The sequence below is a fragment of the Palaemon carinicauda genome, chromosome 19, assembly GCF_036898095.1.
Source record: "Palaemon carinicauda isolate YSFRI2023 chromosome 19, ASM3689809v2, whole genome shotgun sequence".
Lineage (NCBI taxonomy): Eukaryota > Metazoa > Arthropoda > Malacostraca > Decapoda > Palaemonidae > Palaemon > Palaemon carinicauda.
The window spans coordinates 39,391,733-39,408,961 of record NC_090743.1 but is presented as its reverse complement, the minus strand read 5'-3'; the positions used below and the strand labels follow the sequence as shown (position 1 = coordinate 39,408,961).

General features: G+C 34.8%; 1 protein-coding gene across 7 annotated transcripts in view; it reads right to left on the bottom strand.

Annotated features, from left to right (window-relative positions):
- Positions 1-17,229, bottom strand: part of LOC137658587 (lactosylceramide 4-alpha-galactosyltransferase-like) — a 63,668-nt gene that overhangs the window by 23,476 nt on the left and 22,963 nt on the right. For 4 of the 7 annotated variants that reach the window (XM_068393498.1, XM_068393496.1, XM_068393499.1 and 1 more), the window contains 3 exons: positions 8,223-8,394; positions 2,303-2,377; positions 61-305 (listed from right to left, as the gene is read on the bottom strand). In XM_068393498.1, the coding sequence (XP_068249599.1) occupies positions 61-305; positions 2,303-2,377; positions 8,223-8,394 (492 nt within the window). The remainder of the gene's footprint in view (positions 1-60; positions 306-2,302; positions 2,378-8,222; positions 8,395-17,229) is intronic. The other 3 variants (XM_068393500.1, XM_068393501.1, XM_068393502.1) reach the window with 2 other exon arrangements.

Here is a 17,229-nt window from a genome sequence, read left to right as displayed (position 1 = left end):
AGAAAATACATATTAGAAGATAATTAAATATAAATAGAATAAATAATCAAGAGCAAATACCATCTTGGCATTGAGGGCCGAAGCACAACTCGTCTCCAAGAAGAATATATTCTTGGCATCTGAGGAGGCGTTGAATTTGGGCAGCCTGACGGGAAAGGCCGGGGGAGCCTCGGCTTGGGTGGGGCACGCAGCCGCCCTCCACCCGGCTTCACCCACGCCCCCCTCAACGCCCATGACGACGTCGATGGCGAAATGGTCCTCATAGTCAGCCACCACGGCGGGCAGGTTTGGATGTGTCCGGGTTCCTGAAGGAAGGGAAAAAAAAGGGGTTATTTTACTTAGGGTTTTTTTTTTCTTAAGTGAGAGGATAAGTCTCTCTCTCTCTCTCTCTCTCTCTCTCTCTCTCTCTCTCTCTCTCTCTCTCTCAGTAGTTTTGTATTATGTGTAACTTTATTTATTTATTCGTCTGTTTTGTCTTTTTAGTAAGGGCTCGTCAATCATACTACATATATATATATATATATATATATATATATATATATATATATATATATATATATATATATATGTATATATATATATATATATATATATATATATATATATATATATATATATATATGTATATATATATATTTATATATATACAGTACATATATATATATATATATATATATATATATATAATATTTATATATACATACGTGTGTATATATAGGTATATATGTGTGTGTTTATGTGTATACATAAGCAGTTTCAACTGTAATGAAATAAACTTAGACCAGAAGATAAATCACTTACCAGCAAATAAAAACTTTCCTGAAATAAATGCTGGCACGGGCTCTTGCCAATAAAACAGTCGGCAAGAGCAAAATACACATTTAGCAGAGCAAAAGCAACAGGGGTCATATGTGGAAAATTTAAATTAAAGTCGCCATATCTGGTATGATATAATTCTTTTATTTTTTCATTAGTTGAATTAATCAAATTTAGCCCAGCGCTTTTGCCGGGAAGTCCAATCAGCGCTGAGGCGTAACTAAAGAGCAAACCACAAATATGGAATAAAATTTAAAATACGAGAGAGCTTAGGAAGCAAGATAGAAGAAAGGGAGTGGAAATGTAAGAAGGTTAACAATTGGTGGAGATGGGGGCCAACGACCCCTCAGGACCCCTTAAGAATGATACACTTTTGTTTAGAGGTTAACTGACTGATTAGTTTCATTGGCACATCAGAAAATGCATAACCTTTGTATGAATCTTAATCAGGCAATTGAATCGGTGGAACTTCAAAAGTTCACACTTGCAGTTAATGTTTTTATGTTGGACAGGCTGACATAAGTCTCTTTTCATAGTTTATGTGTCATATTTATTTAAACGTTATTTATTATTCATTACTTCTTATGTAGCTTATTTACTTTCCACGGTGGGCTATTTTCCCTGTTGGAGCCCTTGGGGTTATAGCATCTTGCTTTTCCAAGTAGGGTTGTAGTTTAGCCAGTAATAATATTTAATGAATATTGTTTTCCAGCTTAATATTCAGTTTGCATAGAAATTGCTCTTTTAGATCATTAGTTTAAAAAAAAAATGGCCATTTTAAAAATTACCCTATATTTAGGTTCTTCTGTTAATTGAATTACTCTGAATAACTTTCTCAAGAAATTATCTCTTTACATCTGAGGCATCTCAGTTCGTTAACACACTAAAACATTAAAACTGTAACAGAATCTGACTAAACACAGAATTCTATGAACTTTTAAATAATCAAATAATCCTAAGAATGGGACGAATATTAGCAATTTCGATGTGTAATATTGAGAATCACATTCCTTTTCAATTAACAGGACTGACCATATGTAGTACACATACAATCACCTAGGACCAGGGAGGGCCAGGCAGTGGCTGCTGATGACTCAGCAGGTAGACCTATAGGCTTCCCCACAACGCCCCTACATATCTCACAAGAATGGTAAGGTTGCAGCGACCAAGGGAACTAACGAGTTGGAGCAGGACTCGAACCCCTGTCTGGTGATCACCAGTCAGGGAAGTTACCAAATAGGCCACCACAACCCTTAAATATATATATATATATATATATATATATATATATATATATATATATGTGTGTGTGTGTGTGTGTGCGTGTGTGTGTGTGTAAAACATAAGGCACATGGGGAATATATGTACAGTTTTTATCTGCCTTCTTTTGCCATAATGTTTTACCCATCTTTCAAAAGTCTAATAAACATTTTAACATCGTGCTGACATTTCTCTTTAGGAAAAAAAAAAACTGACATCATCTTACTTTCAAAATCAAACGTTCTTGATATCATAATCCTGCCATCGATTTCAGTAATTGTTCCGCTGTTTTCGTCAAAACCTGTAATATTGAAAAAAGAATAAAAACATTCGTTAAGATAGAAAAACCAGCTGCACCAAAGACTCAGTGTAAAATGTTATGCTTTCTTAATATGTCTGATGTTATCCGAGACTGTCCGGAGCGAAAGCTCTTAGACAAAAGTAATAGGCCCCAGACCAGATATCCTATCACAATTCTTAATTATGGTCAATTGTTTGTCAATTGGCAATTAACTACCATTTGACAGAATTTAATCTATTTTGAGGCCAAGCCCAAAATCATGAATCTTCGATTGAATTACGCCCACTATTTGATAATTTGCGAAAGTTTTTCAGCAACATGTTTGAGCCTACAAGTCAACCTCTTTTCCAGCTGTTCTTTCATGGTTGCAAGCCTGCATACAAATCTTCATTTTATTTTATATTTTTCATTTTAGATTAATGTTATCAAATTCATTCTTTTTTGGATTGTATGCCTCCATACGATTCTTATTTCATTCCACCATTTTTACCTTACATTGTTATTAAATTAACCATCTTTTGTGATCTTAATATCCTCATAATACCGATAACGACATCGTGACAACAATAGCTATCTATTCAACATGACTATAATGCCATTATCTATTGATAAGAAACGATATCTACCTAAACAAAAAAATCTTTTACGAACCTACGACCTTTCCACCTAACCTTCATAACACATTCCAGGTCATAAACTGACCAACCTTCCATTTTCTTCGTTTCTTCAAAGAAATATCAATACATGGCATGATTATAAAGATAACAGTTTCATGAATTCGTAAATTATGCACAGCAAATAAAGTGGATTACTGTGTCCACGGGATGCAATTGAGATTATACGGGTTTTGTACAAGTACGTGGGTCATTGACCGCCATTTACGTTTATTGTACAAACGACACTCCGCGTATGGATCATGCTTCATGAAGGGGATCAGCGTGGGCTTCGTATGTGTATATATATATATATATATATATATATATATATATATATATATATATACACACACACATATATATATATATATATATATATATATGTGTGTGTGTATACACATACATATATGTGTGTATATATATATATATATATATATATATATATATATACATAGTGATATGTATATATATATATATATATATATATATATATATATATATATACAACCCTTCAATTACGGCAGTGATGAAGGATTTATTTGCATGGAATTTGGGTTACATAACCGGCACTGGGACCTGTGAGCCCATTCAACTTCCATTCATGCAGGAACTTTTACATCATCTCAAGGATTAACTACTGCACTGAAATTTTTCTGTGGCTACTTTCCTCTTGGTAAGGATAGAAGAAATTCTTTGGCTATGGAAAACACCTCTTCTAGGAGAAAGACAATCCAAAATCATACCATTGTTCTCTAGTCTTGGATAGTGCCATAGCCTTTGTACCATTGTCTTCCAGTGTCTTGTGGTAGAGTTTTCTTGCTTGATGGTACACTTGGGCACACTATATTATCTAATTTCTCTTTCCCCCTCCCCTCTTTTTAAGATTGTATAGTTTATATATGACATTTTTATTTCAATGTTGTTACTGTCCTTAAAACATTTTATTTTAATTGTTTATTACTTCTCTTGTATTTGTCCTTATTTCCTTTCCTCTCTGGAATATTTTCCCTGTTGGAGGCTTATGACATCCTGCTTTTCCAACTAGGGTTATAGTCTAGCTTTTAATAATAATGATAATAATAATAACAACAACAACAACAACAACAACAACAACAACAACAACAACAACAACAATAATAATAATAATAATAATAATAATAAAATACCATTTATCAGGAACTCACTTTTAACACGAAGACGACGGGGAAAGGAAACTAAACGTCTTCTGTATATGTATGAACAACTAGGAAATTGTTTTTTTAATCCGATACATATGGATGAACGCTAGGACCGGGGAGTCCAATTACTTCCTAGGTGCCACGGGAATGGTGCGAGTTCAGAAGGGATAAAGGATTTTATTTTACCTTTGTAAGACCTGACGAAGACTTCATTATTGTACAAGTAATTGTTCATTACTTGTATCGTTTATTTATTTCCTTGTTTACTTTCCTCACTGGGCTATTTTCCCCGTTGAAGCCAAAGGGCTTATAGCATTTTGCTTTTCCAACAAGGGTGGTAGCTTAGCTACTACTACTACTACTACTACTACTATTACTACTACTACTACTACTACTACTACTACTACTACTAATAATAATAATAATAATAATAATAATAATAATATAAAACCTCAGGGGTAATTTGGGAAGGGAAGGATTTATTCATTTACGTATAACCTTCGAAATATTTCAGTATGGAGTTCAGCAAAGATAATTCACCATGCAACACATTAAATATAATTCATTATGGAGCTCAGTAAAGATAATCCATTATGCAGTTCAGCAAAAATAATTCACCATAGAACTCGGCAAATATAATTCAATATGAAGTTCAGCACATAATTCCTCATGGAGCTCAGTAAATATGATTCACTATGGAGCCCAGAAAAGATAGTCCACTATAGACGCAGCAAAGATAATTAACTATGGAACTCAGCAAAGATAATTCACTATGGAGCTCAGCAAAGATAATTCACCATGGGGCTCAGCAAAGATAATTCCATACGGAGATCAAGGATAATTCCTTATTGAGCTTAGCAAAGATAATTCACTATGGACCTCAACAAAGCTAATTCACTATGGAGCTCAGCAAAGATAATTCACTATTGAGCTCAGTAAAGATAATTCCCTATGAAGCTCATCAAAGATAATTCACTATGAAGCTCAACAAAGATAATTCCTTAAGGCGATAAAGGATAATTCCTTATTGAGCTCATCGGGGATGATTCACTATGGACCCCAACAAAGGTAATTTCTTATGGAGCTCAGCAGAGATAATTCCATGTGGAGCTCAGCAAAGATAATTCCTTGTGGAGCTCAAGGATAATTCCTTATTGAGCTCAGCAAAAATAATTCAATAAGGACCCCAACAAAGCTAATTCACTATGTAGCCCAGCAAAGACAATTCAATATAAGAACAAGCAAAGATAATTCACTATGGAGCCAAGCAGATAATTCACTATGAAGCTCAGCAAAGATAATTCACGGTGGAGCTCAGCAAAGATAATTCACTATGGACCCCATCAAAGCTAATTCACTATGTAGCTCAGCAATGATAATTCACAATGGAGCTCAGCAAAGATAATTAACCATGGAGCTTTGCAAAGACAATTCATATAAGCCCTAGCAAAGATAATTCATTATGGAGCCAAGCAAAGATAATTCACTATGAAGTTCAGCAAAGCTAATTCACTAAGGACCCCAACAAAACTAATTCACTATGTAGCTCATCAAATATAATTCACCATGGAGCTCGGCAAAGATAATTAACCATGGAGCTCAGCAAAGATAATTCACTATGAGCCCAAGCAAAGATAATTCACTATGCAGCCCAGCAAAGATAATTCACTATGGAGCTCAGCAAAAATAATTCACTAATGAGCTCAGCAAAGATAATTCACTATGGAGCTCAGCACAGATAATTCTATGGAGCTCAGCGAGGACAATTTACTATGAGCTCATACAAAGATAATTCACTATGAAGCCAAGTAAGGACAATTCACTATGGAGCTCAGCAAAGATAATTAACCATGGAGCTCAGCAAAGACAATTCAATATAAGACCAAGCAAAGATAATTCACTATGGAGCCAAGCAAAGATAATTAAATATGAAGCTCAGCAAAGATAATTCACTGAGGAGCTCAGCGAAGATAATTCACTATGGACCCCAACAAAGCTAATTCACTATGTAGCTCAGCAAAGATAATTCAATATAAGACCAAGCAAAGATAATTCACTATGGAGCCAAGCAAAGATAATTAAATATGAAGCTCAGCAAAGATAATTCACTGTGGAGCTCAGCAAAGATAATTCACTATGGACCCCAACAAAGCTAATTCACTATGTAGCTCAGCAAAGATAATTCACTATGGAGCTCAGCAAAGATAATTAACCATGGAGCTCAGCAAAGACAATTCATATAAGTCCAAGCATAGATAATTCATTATGGAGCCAAGCAAAGATAATTCACTATGGAGCTCAAAAAAGATAATTCACTATGGACCCCAACAAAGCTAATTCACTATGTAGCTCAGCAATGATAATTCACAATGGAGCTCAGCAAAGATAATTAACCATGGAGCTCAGCAAAGACAATTCATATAAGTCCAAGCATAGATAATTCATTATGGAGCCAAGCAAAGATAATTCACTATGGAGCTCAAAAAAGATAATTCACTATGGACCCCAACAAAGCTAATTCACTATGTAGCTCAGCAATGATAATTCACAATGGAGCTCAGCAAAGATAATTAACCATGGAGCTCAGCAAAGACAATTCATATAAGTCCAAGCATAGATAATTCATTATGGAGCCAAGCAAAGATAATTCACTATGGAGCTCAAAAAAGATAATTCACTATGGACCCCAACAAAACTAATTCACTATGTTGCTCAGCAAAGATAATTCACTATGGGCCCCAACAGAGCTAATTAACTATGTAACTCAGCAAATATAATTCACTATGGAGCTCAGCAAAGATAATTAACCATAGAGCTCAGCAAAGACAATTCACTATAAGCCCAAGCAAAGATAATTCACTATGGAGCTCAGCAAAGATAATTCACTAGGGGCACCAACAAAGCAAATTCACTAAGTAGCTCAGCAAAGATAATTCGCTATGGAGCTCAGCGAGGACAATTTACTATGAACCCAAACAAAGATAATTCACTATGGAGCCAAGTAAAGACAATTCCCTATGGAGCTCAGCAAAGATAATTCACTATGGAGCTCAGCAAAGATAACTGCTCACGAAGTCCCGCAAAGATCACGTCCCGCAGCGGTGCTATAACTTTATTCAATCCAATACGACCACTCACCGGCTAATGACAGGGCTTGGGGGTTATTTATTGACATTATTCCGCGAATTCAGTTTGCTCATTTTAGCGGATATTCGGGTACATATCCTGACAGTATTGATCAATGACCTTGTCTTCGTTAATACGATATTCTGATTAAGGTGGTCTTTGGGTGTTTTTTATTTTCTTTTTTTTTTATTAATAAAATCGTACAGCTATATGTCCAGATACGCTTGCATATCTCATTAATTAGTCACTCAGGAAATAATAAAAATTATGGTTTTAATGTCAGAAAAGAATAATTATTTATGGTTTGACTCATCTCAGAAAAAAATTAAGATTAATATACTATTCAACTTACAGCTTTACAACACAATTAGTTTATGATCATGGTATGGATGTTTTGGTAAAAATATCATTACTAAGAGCATCTTTTTCCGTGGGTGGGGGTTGTCTTCAAACGATAATGACTGACCGTAAAATCAGGACATCATTCCATTGACTCGAAGCTGTGCAACTTTTTTTTAGCTCTACCTCGCCCCATTTACAAGCTTTTCATTTTCTAATAACATCAACAACAAAAACAACAACAACATAATAATAATAATAATAATAATAATAATAATAATAATAATAATAATAATAATATCCTTACTACTACTACTACTACTATTACAAATAATAATAATAATATAATAATAATAATAATAATAATAATAGTAATTTCATTACTACTACTACTACTACTCCTACTACTACTACTACAATTACTAGTAATACTACTACTACTACTACTACAAATAATAATAATAATAATAATAAACCTTCTTCCTAAAGACCCCATTCTATAAAAAAGAGACTAAATTCAAACAAAATACAATGCTTATGATTTACCGGCGAAGATCTTTATCACAAGAAGCATCAGCACAACAGCGGCGACAAAGAAGCCAGCGAGCGTCCTGGAGAACATTAGGCAGCGGAACGGATCACAGGATCTCAGGTAAAGACAGTCTCGGCCGCAACAGGACCCACACCTACAGCAGAGCATATACCACCGAAGTCTGCTCTGCAGGAGAGGAGAGACATTTTGTTAGCTGTGAGCTTGGATAAAGGGGGCTAGGTTTACATGCTACATACAGTTTCCACTACTGAGGCCTGGGCTGTGCAGTTTCCACTGCTGAGTCCTGTTCTGTGCAGTTTTCACTGCTAAGGCCTGCTTTGTGTAGTTTCTACTACTGAAGCATGGTCTGTACAGTTTCCAATGTTGAAGCCTGCTCTGTGCAGTTTCCACTGCTGAAGTCTGCTCTGTGTACTTTCCACTACTGAGGCCTGGTCTGTACAGTTTCTGCTGCTGACGCCTGCTCTGGGCAGTTTCCAAGTCTGAAGCCTTCTCTGTGCACTTTCCACTAATGAGGCCTGGTTTGTACAGTTTCCACTGCTGAGGCCTGGTCTGTACAGTTTCAATTGCTGAGGCCTGTTCTGTACAGTTTCCACTGCTGAGGCCTGTTCTGTACAGTTTCCACTGCTGTGGCCTGTTATGTGCAGTTTCCATGGCTGAAGCCTGTTCTGTGCAGTTTCTACTACTGAGGCCTGATCTTTACAGTTTTTGCTGCTGAGGCCTGCTCTGTGCAGTTTCCACTGTTGAAGCCTGCTTTATGCAGTTTCTACTACTAAGGCCTACTCTGTATAGTTGCCGCTAATGAGGCCTGCTCTGTACAGTTTCCACTGATGAGGACTGGTCTGTGCAGTTTACACTGCTGAGGCCTGCTCTTCGCAGTTTCCACTACTAAGGCCTGGTCTATACAGTTTCTGTTGCTGAGGCCTGCTCTGAGCAGTTGCCACTACTAAGGCCTGGTCTGTAAAGTTTTTGCTGCTGAGGCCTACTAAGTGCAGTTTCCACTGCTGAAGCCTGCTCTGTGCAGCTTACACTGCTGAGGCCTGTTGTGTGCAGTATCTACTGCCGAGGCCTGCTCTGTGCAGTTTCCACTGCTGAGGCCTGTTCTGTGTAGTTTCCACTGCTAAGGCCTGCTCTGTGAGGAAGGAAAGGTACCCTGTAGGTTGAAAGATGGCTGGAAAGATGTCAGATTGGTTAAAAGGAGTATAAGGGTTTTTATTTGTGGAAGGTTGTTTAAAAAGAAGAGGGTTTGTTGAAAAGAGTTTTATCCAACTTATACTAATGAAGTACCTTAATATTCTAGGAAATATAAAAATAGGATGGATCTATCAAAATCTCTGTACTACGACCAACGCGTTCACTACTGTCGTACGCTCTGTAGGGGTAAACGGCATGTGATTAGGAGAAAAACTGCTTAAAACGATGCAATATATCTGCAATAATCTACCTTATAGGAGTGAAATAGATCAAATTAACTATGAATGGTGAAAATGAAATATTAACACATATTAAAAAAGTATCTTCCATATTTATGCTCAGAAGAAATGTTTTGGTTAGTTGAAGGACTGAGCAAACAGGAAAATGACCACAATGTATATGCAACACATACCAGCCCTACATGTGCTGAGAGAACGTTAATAACACTTGAGAAAACATTGAAATCACTGCCAGATCTTTGCTCACCCAGACTCTATAACGTTTATTATGCTTCCAGAAGGCTAAAATCATTAGCTACATAACTACTATTTTTTACTACGTTAAATATTTGCGCTAGAAAATCTAATCACTCAGCCTCTATAAAGTTTACAATGCTCCCAGATTACTAAAATCACTGGCTACACAACTATTATTTTTTTTTTTTGCTACGTTAAATATCTACGCTAGAAAATCTAATCTGGGTGTTCTTTAGGTATATCACGCAAAGCATTGTATATACAATCTAGTGCATGGCTGCGCTCACAAAGGCGGGGATACGGCAGGTGCTATCATAAGATAAGGTCTTCCAGTTAGATTTTATGACGCATTGATTCCAATGGAACCGTTCACACACAGTTGAATACAGTAGCTTTAAAGTCGCGTTTGTGAACGAAGCCTCAGAGAACACTTGACTATGAAATAAGATATTCCACAAGGCACTAGAAGAGTTGAAATACCCAGACCTACAGGGATGAGGACTATGAAGCGTGAAGTAAGAGATGATGAATGGAGAAGTGTTGAATTAAAAGCTCAAGATAGAGACGACTGGCGAAATCTAACCAAGGCCCTTTGTGTCAATAGGCGTGGGAGGAGATGATGATGAGGATGATGATGATGAGTGATTTTCCCGTTTGAAAAGAACATGGAATCTAATTGAAAATTCTAATTCAATGACATGTAATTAAATATTATAGGATGGTAATACACATTACCATGTATAAAAACGTCATTTGATGTCGTAAAGAGCCGATGTCTATTCGTTGTTTAGCAAAGCTTGGTGAAATTTTGTAAACAAAACGTGATTGCTAGTAATTATTCATAATTTAAACTACACACTGACCTGACGTTGCATAAACAGTTATGAGATTTGTTCTGTTAAGTGAAATACTTCTTTCTTCAACAAGAATTATGAAAGAGCTTTAAGCACGCGAGAAACATTTTCTTTGAAATTTACCTCGGTACGTAAGGGGAAAAATAACAACAAAAACTTATATCGTACTCCCAAATTAATCTTTTACATGCCACACACATATTATATATATACACATACACACACATACATACATATATATATATATATATATATATATATAAACTACACAAATAGTAAATGATAATCACGTTTGTGAAATATCTGTCAAAGTAATGCGATATACGTAATACGAAGAAATTAAGCCAAATCCAGATATTGTACCATATGTACGCATATTACTGTTAGCATTGCAGTCTGATATTATTATTATTATTATTATTATTATTATTATTATTATTATTATTATTATTATTATTATTATAATTATTATTATTATTATTATTATTATTATTATTATTATTATTATTATTATTATTATTATCATTATTATTATTACTTGCTAAGCTACAATCCAAGTTGGAAAAGCAGGATGCTATAAGCCCCAGGGGCTCCAATAAGGAAAATAACCCAGTGAGGTTATAGACTATCGTGATTCAATCATCCTGGTTATAAGCAATATCGTTACTATTATTGCGTACTGCTATTCAAAACTTGAGAATACTAACACAAAATAGGCCTGAAATGGCAATAATCTGAAATGACTAAAAACGAAATAAACAAGAGGGGCACTCAGTAGAGCGCAGACCTTCACCGAGGCAGCTTATTTCTTGATCTTGACCTTAACATGTATTAATTGGCGTGGCTTTTCATACACCCAAAGATGAACAAAGTTCGAAGTCTCTGTGACAACAGTGTCCAAACTTATGGCTGATTACGTGAATTGGATATTTTGCTTGACCGTGACCTTGATCTTCCAAAATAATTTCCAGCTTTTTACATAACAGTTAACCTGCAAGTTTTATTACTCTACGATTTAAATTGTGGCATGGAAGCTGTTCACAAACAAACACACACATACATACACAAAGAGGGGCGAAACCATAACCTCCTTCCAACTTCGTTGGCAGAGGTAAAAAGAGGAACATTTATTCATTTTAATGTTATTACTATTCTTAAAATATTTTATTTTTCCTTGTTTCCTTTCCTCACTGGGGTATTTTCCCTGTTGGGGCCCCTGGGCTTATAGCATCCTGCTTTTCCAACTATGGTTGTAGCTTAGCATTTAATAATAATAATAATAATAATAATAGATAAAGAATATCCGCGAATATATGAATACCAGCATAAACAAACAGGAAAACCAAGTCATTAGGATAACACAAAACCATCCTAGAAATTTAATAGCATTACTTAATCAAATCGATCCTTTTAAGCGAATTTCACCCTTCGACCGCGAGAGCATAAGAACCATTTTCCATTAAAATGAATTTCAATTCAAATGTTTGCAATGCTCTTCATGACTCACGGTTTTGGAAATATACAGTTTAAAGGTTTAAAAGCCGCTCATGAACGGCTGAGGCAAGGGATAGTGAAATTGCCCTTAGCGGGCAGGACAATGCACTAGAGACTGATCATATATGCGTACGATCAGCGTCCAAGCCACCTCTCCATTGCCTGGCCCTCCCTGGTCCAGCTTGGATGGAGAGGGGCTTGCCCTTTAAAGCTTTACGTTCACTTCACAATCGACTATGCGACTGGATTTATTCTGTCTAACTTGAGTTAGCCTTCTCTTATGATCCTTTGTTTTTCCTAGATTTTCTAGAATAACAATGACGATTAATTAACTTTCATGAGATTAAAATAGAGGGAAGTAGACCAAACAAAAAGAGAAGATAAGATAAAAGAAAAAAAAAACGATAAGGATATAATAGCTGCCTTCAAACGAGACAATAGAAAATAAAGAAAAAAAAGAAAAAAATAGACTCTGGGGAAACATAACATGTAAGAGAGATATAAAAAACAATAAGGATATAATAGTGGCTTCAAACGGCACTATCCTAAACAGGATAAAAAAATTTAAAAACTGCACTCTAGAATACATAAATAAGAAAAAAAAGGTACAAAACGATAAGGATATAATAGTTGGCTTCAAACGTCACTATCGAAAACACAAGATAAAAGAAGAAAAAGATAAAGAAAAAACAATAAGAATACAACAGCTGCATTCCGTTGCCATACAAGGAATAACAAACTAGAGTAAACAAGAGATGTCTCCGTATCCTTCGCCGTATTCTTAGTCACTCTCCAAAGTAATTCGTTCATCATACGGCGAATAGAACGTTGGTATCCTAACTTTTTTGGGAAGAAAACGCTTCAAAATGATTCACAGTCACTTCATTTTCCGAGGCACTGAACAGAACATGTCCCTTATAGCTAGCAGATTAGAATAATAATGTCCGAAGGTTTTTAAAAATAGATGCATCGATGTATTTGACGCAACAGTAATTTGATGCATATCGGGAGTTACTTTATGATGAAAGAGCTATGGAAAGATTAATGGTGGGACTAATACTAAGAGACCAAAAAAAGGAGCAAAATGAATACAAGAGTAAACTACAGTAGGAAAAAGAAATGGACATGGCTAGGATATAAAATGAGAATGACAAATAACAGATAGACAAGAAGAATAGAGGACGCAGAAATGTAGGTCTGAAAAAGAATATGAGTAAAAGTAAAATAATGTTCGATGAAAATGCAGAGACAACAAATATGGGTTATGGACGAACCTCTAGAGATTTTTAATGAGTATACGTACTTAGTACAGACAGTAAGTGTTTCCCCAGGATATACGACTGAAGTTAAAAGAAGGATAAGCATTGGATGGAGAGCATTTGGTAAACAAAATGAAATTATGAAATGTAAAGTGCCATTTCCATAAAAAGAAAAATATCTAATCAGATTGTCCTACCAGTATTAACTTATGTATCAAAAACTTGGAGCCTTACTAAAGCCTAAGAACATAAGCTAGTTCTCAAAGAGCAATAGAAGGAATGATGATGGGAATAACAGTAAGAGACTGAAAAAGAACATGGATACTTGAGCATACTAAAGTAGAAAGTAGATATATTCTAACAATATGTAAGAAAAAGAAATGGACATTCGCAGGACATACAACGAGAATGACCGATAATAGATGGAACAAGAAGAATAACAAAATGAGTTCATCATATGGCGAATAGAACGTTGGTATCCTAACTTTTTGGGGAAGAAAACGCTTCAAAATGATTCACAGTCACTTCATTTTCCGAAGCACTGAACAGAACATGTCCCTTATAGCTAGCAGATTAGAATAATAATGTCCGAAGGTTTTTAGAAATAGATGCATCGATGTATTTGACGCAACAGTAATTTGATGCATATCGGGAGATACTTATGATGAAAGAGCTATGGGAAAAATAATGAATGCACTAACACTAAGCGACAGAAAAGGAGCAACATGGATACAAGAGTAAACTACAGTAGGGAAAAATAAATGGACATGGCTAGGATATAAAATGAGAAGCAGGGGAAGGAAGAGAAGTCGATGGATTGACTAGCTCAGAAAATTTGTGTATAGACTGACATAGAAAGACCATAAACAGACGCGAGTGGGAGGCCATGTCTGAGGCCTTTGTGCTGCAGTGGACTAGTAACGGCTGATGATGATGAATGTAAAATATCAGATGTTATCAGAAGCAACATTTGATAAGTTTCACTGATACATGCTGCTTGTCGCCATTCACGGAACAACTCGATATGCTATTAACTTTAAAAGCTAGAAAAAAAGATAATAGGGAAAAGTAGATAATAAATAAAAAAAAAAAAACATAAAAATATGAATACACACATCGAATTCCTTACGACGCCATAACAACTTCTCCAGAAAAATTCTGACATATAACTCAAGGTCATTTTTATAGAGAGGGGGAGAACACGGCAAGCGAATCTCACCCGTCGAATCAGAGATATTAAGGGTCAATTTCCATGAAGATCTAAATGCTCTGTTGTACTGCTTTTTTTCACGCATGGAGGAAAGCTCTTTAATGCAAATAGATTCTGGTAAACCCCCCGCCCCAACCACCCCCAAAAAAGATAAAATGAAATAGAATATAAGCGAATATTAGGATATCTTTGTTTAATATTTCAGTATTACTATTCTTTACTTTTTCGTTCTTTCCTTTTCAATATTTACTTTTTTATTCTTCCCTTTTTCATTATTTACTTTTCAATCTTTCCTTTTTCACTATTTACTTTTTCATTCTTTCCTTTTCAAGCTTTACTCTTCCATTATTTATTTTTCATTCTTTCCTTTGTCAGTCTTTGCTTTTTTATTCTTTTCTTTTCAACCTTTATTTTTTCATTATTTACTTTTCCATCCTTTACTTTTTCACCATTTAGTTTTTCACTCTTTCCTTTTTCATTCTGTCGTTTTAAATCTTTACTTTTTCATTCTTTCCCTTTCCATTCTTTACTTTTTCATTCTTTCCTTTTCAATCTTTACTTCATTTTTTAATCTTCATTCTTTCCTTTTCGATCTTTACTTTTTCATTATTTACTTTACCATTCTTTCCTTTTCAATCTTTACTTTTTGATTATTTACTTTTTTATTCCTTCCTTTTTCATTATTTACTTTTTCATTCTTTCCTTTTTCAGTCTTCAGTTTTTCATTCTTTCCTTTTTCAGTCTTCAGTTTTTCATTCTTTACTTTTTCATTCCTTCCTTTTTCATTCTTTCCTTTTTCACTCATTTAAAGGTTTAAATGGCGCTCATGAAAGGCAGAGGCAAGGGAAAGTGACAATGCCCTAGAGAGGGACCATATATACATATGATCAGCGCCCAAGCCCCCTCTCCACCTAAGCTAGGAGCAGGGAGGACCAAACAATGGCTGTTGATGACTCAGAACGTAGAGATCTAGGCTTTCAAAAACCAACTTCTTTAGCTCACAAGGATGGTGAGGTTTCAGATGCTGCAAGAAACCATCGAGCTTGAGCGTTACTCGAAGCACAGTCCGTCAGATTATTATTATTATTATTATTATTATTATTAATATTATTAATTGCTAAGCTACAACCCTAGTTGGAAAAGCACAATGCTATAATCCCAGGGGCCCCAACAGGGAAAATAGCCCAGTAAGGAAAGGAAAGAAGGAAAAATAAAATATTTTAAGAAGAGTAACATTAAAATAAATATCCCCTATATAAATTATAAAAACTTTAACAAACCAAGAGGAAGAGAAATCAGATAGAATAGAGTGCCTGAGTGTACCCTCAAGCAAGAGAACTCTAACCCAAAACAGTGGAAGACCATGGTACAGAGGCTATGACACTACCCATGACTAGAGAACAATGGTTTGATTTTGGAGTGTTCTTCTCCTAAAAGAGCTGCTTACCATAGCTAAAGAGTCTCTTCTACCCTTACCAAGAGGAAAAAAGACACTGAACAAATACAGTGTAGAAGCGAAGAAGAATGGTTTAGTAATCTCACCAGTCAGGGACGTTTCCAAATTCAAGATTAGGAGATATAAAAATAGTTTTATTATTTCTCACCGAAATAAATTTCCTTTCAAATTCAAAAAAACAAATTATATTATTTTTTTTTTTTTTTTTTTTTTTTTTTTTTTTTTTTTTTTTTTTTTTTTAGCAGCAGTAAGCAAAAGGCCGTACGTAGTTTTTTTAAGGAACTTAAGCCAAGGAGGCCATTCAGCCCAGAAACTGAGTAGAAGACTAAAAAGAGGAATCTCTCTCTCTCTCTCTCTCTCTCTCTCTCTCTCTCTCTCTCTCTCTCTCTCTCTCTCTCAATACCAGAGGAATATACCTACTGGCGCTTCAACGCAATAATTGATGACGAAGCAGAAAACCGATATTTTATAGATCGAAAAAAAAGATGCTTTACACGGAAATAGAAAAAAACTGATATTTTACACTGAATAAAAACATATTTTACACGGTATAGAAATATATTCTATACTGAATAAAAAAAATTCACACAATGTAAAACAGATATTTTACCTAAATGATTTTTTTTTTTTTACATCAAATAAAATAACCTGATATTTAGTACGATAAAAAAACATTTTGCGCTGACTAAGAAAGATTTTACATCGAATAAAAAACCTGATATTTCATACAATAAAAAAACATTTTATATTGAATTCTAACACATTTTACACTGATTAAAAAGACCTTTTATATTCAATAAAAAAACTGATATTTTACGCTGAATAAAAAAATTACATAAAAAATTATATATACAATAAAAACTGATATTTTACATTGAATACTAAAATATTTTACACAAAATAAAAAAGCGATATTTCAATAAGAAGAAAAAAAAAAAACTATTCTACAAGCTGAATAAAAAACTGTTGAGTATTTTCCCAAATAATCTAATCGCCTCAATATACCAAAGCTCATGCAGTTAATATTGTAATTTGAACAAAATGCGTCCTGAAGCCCTTT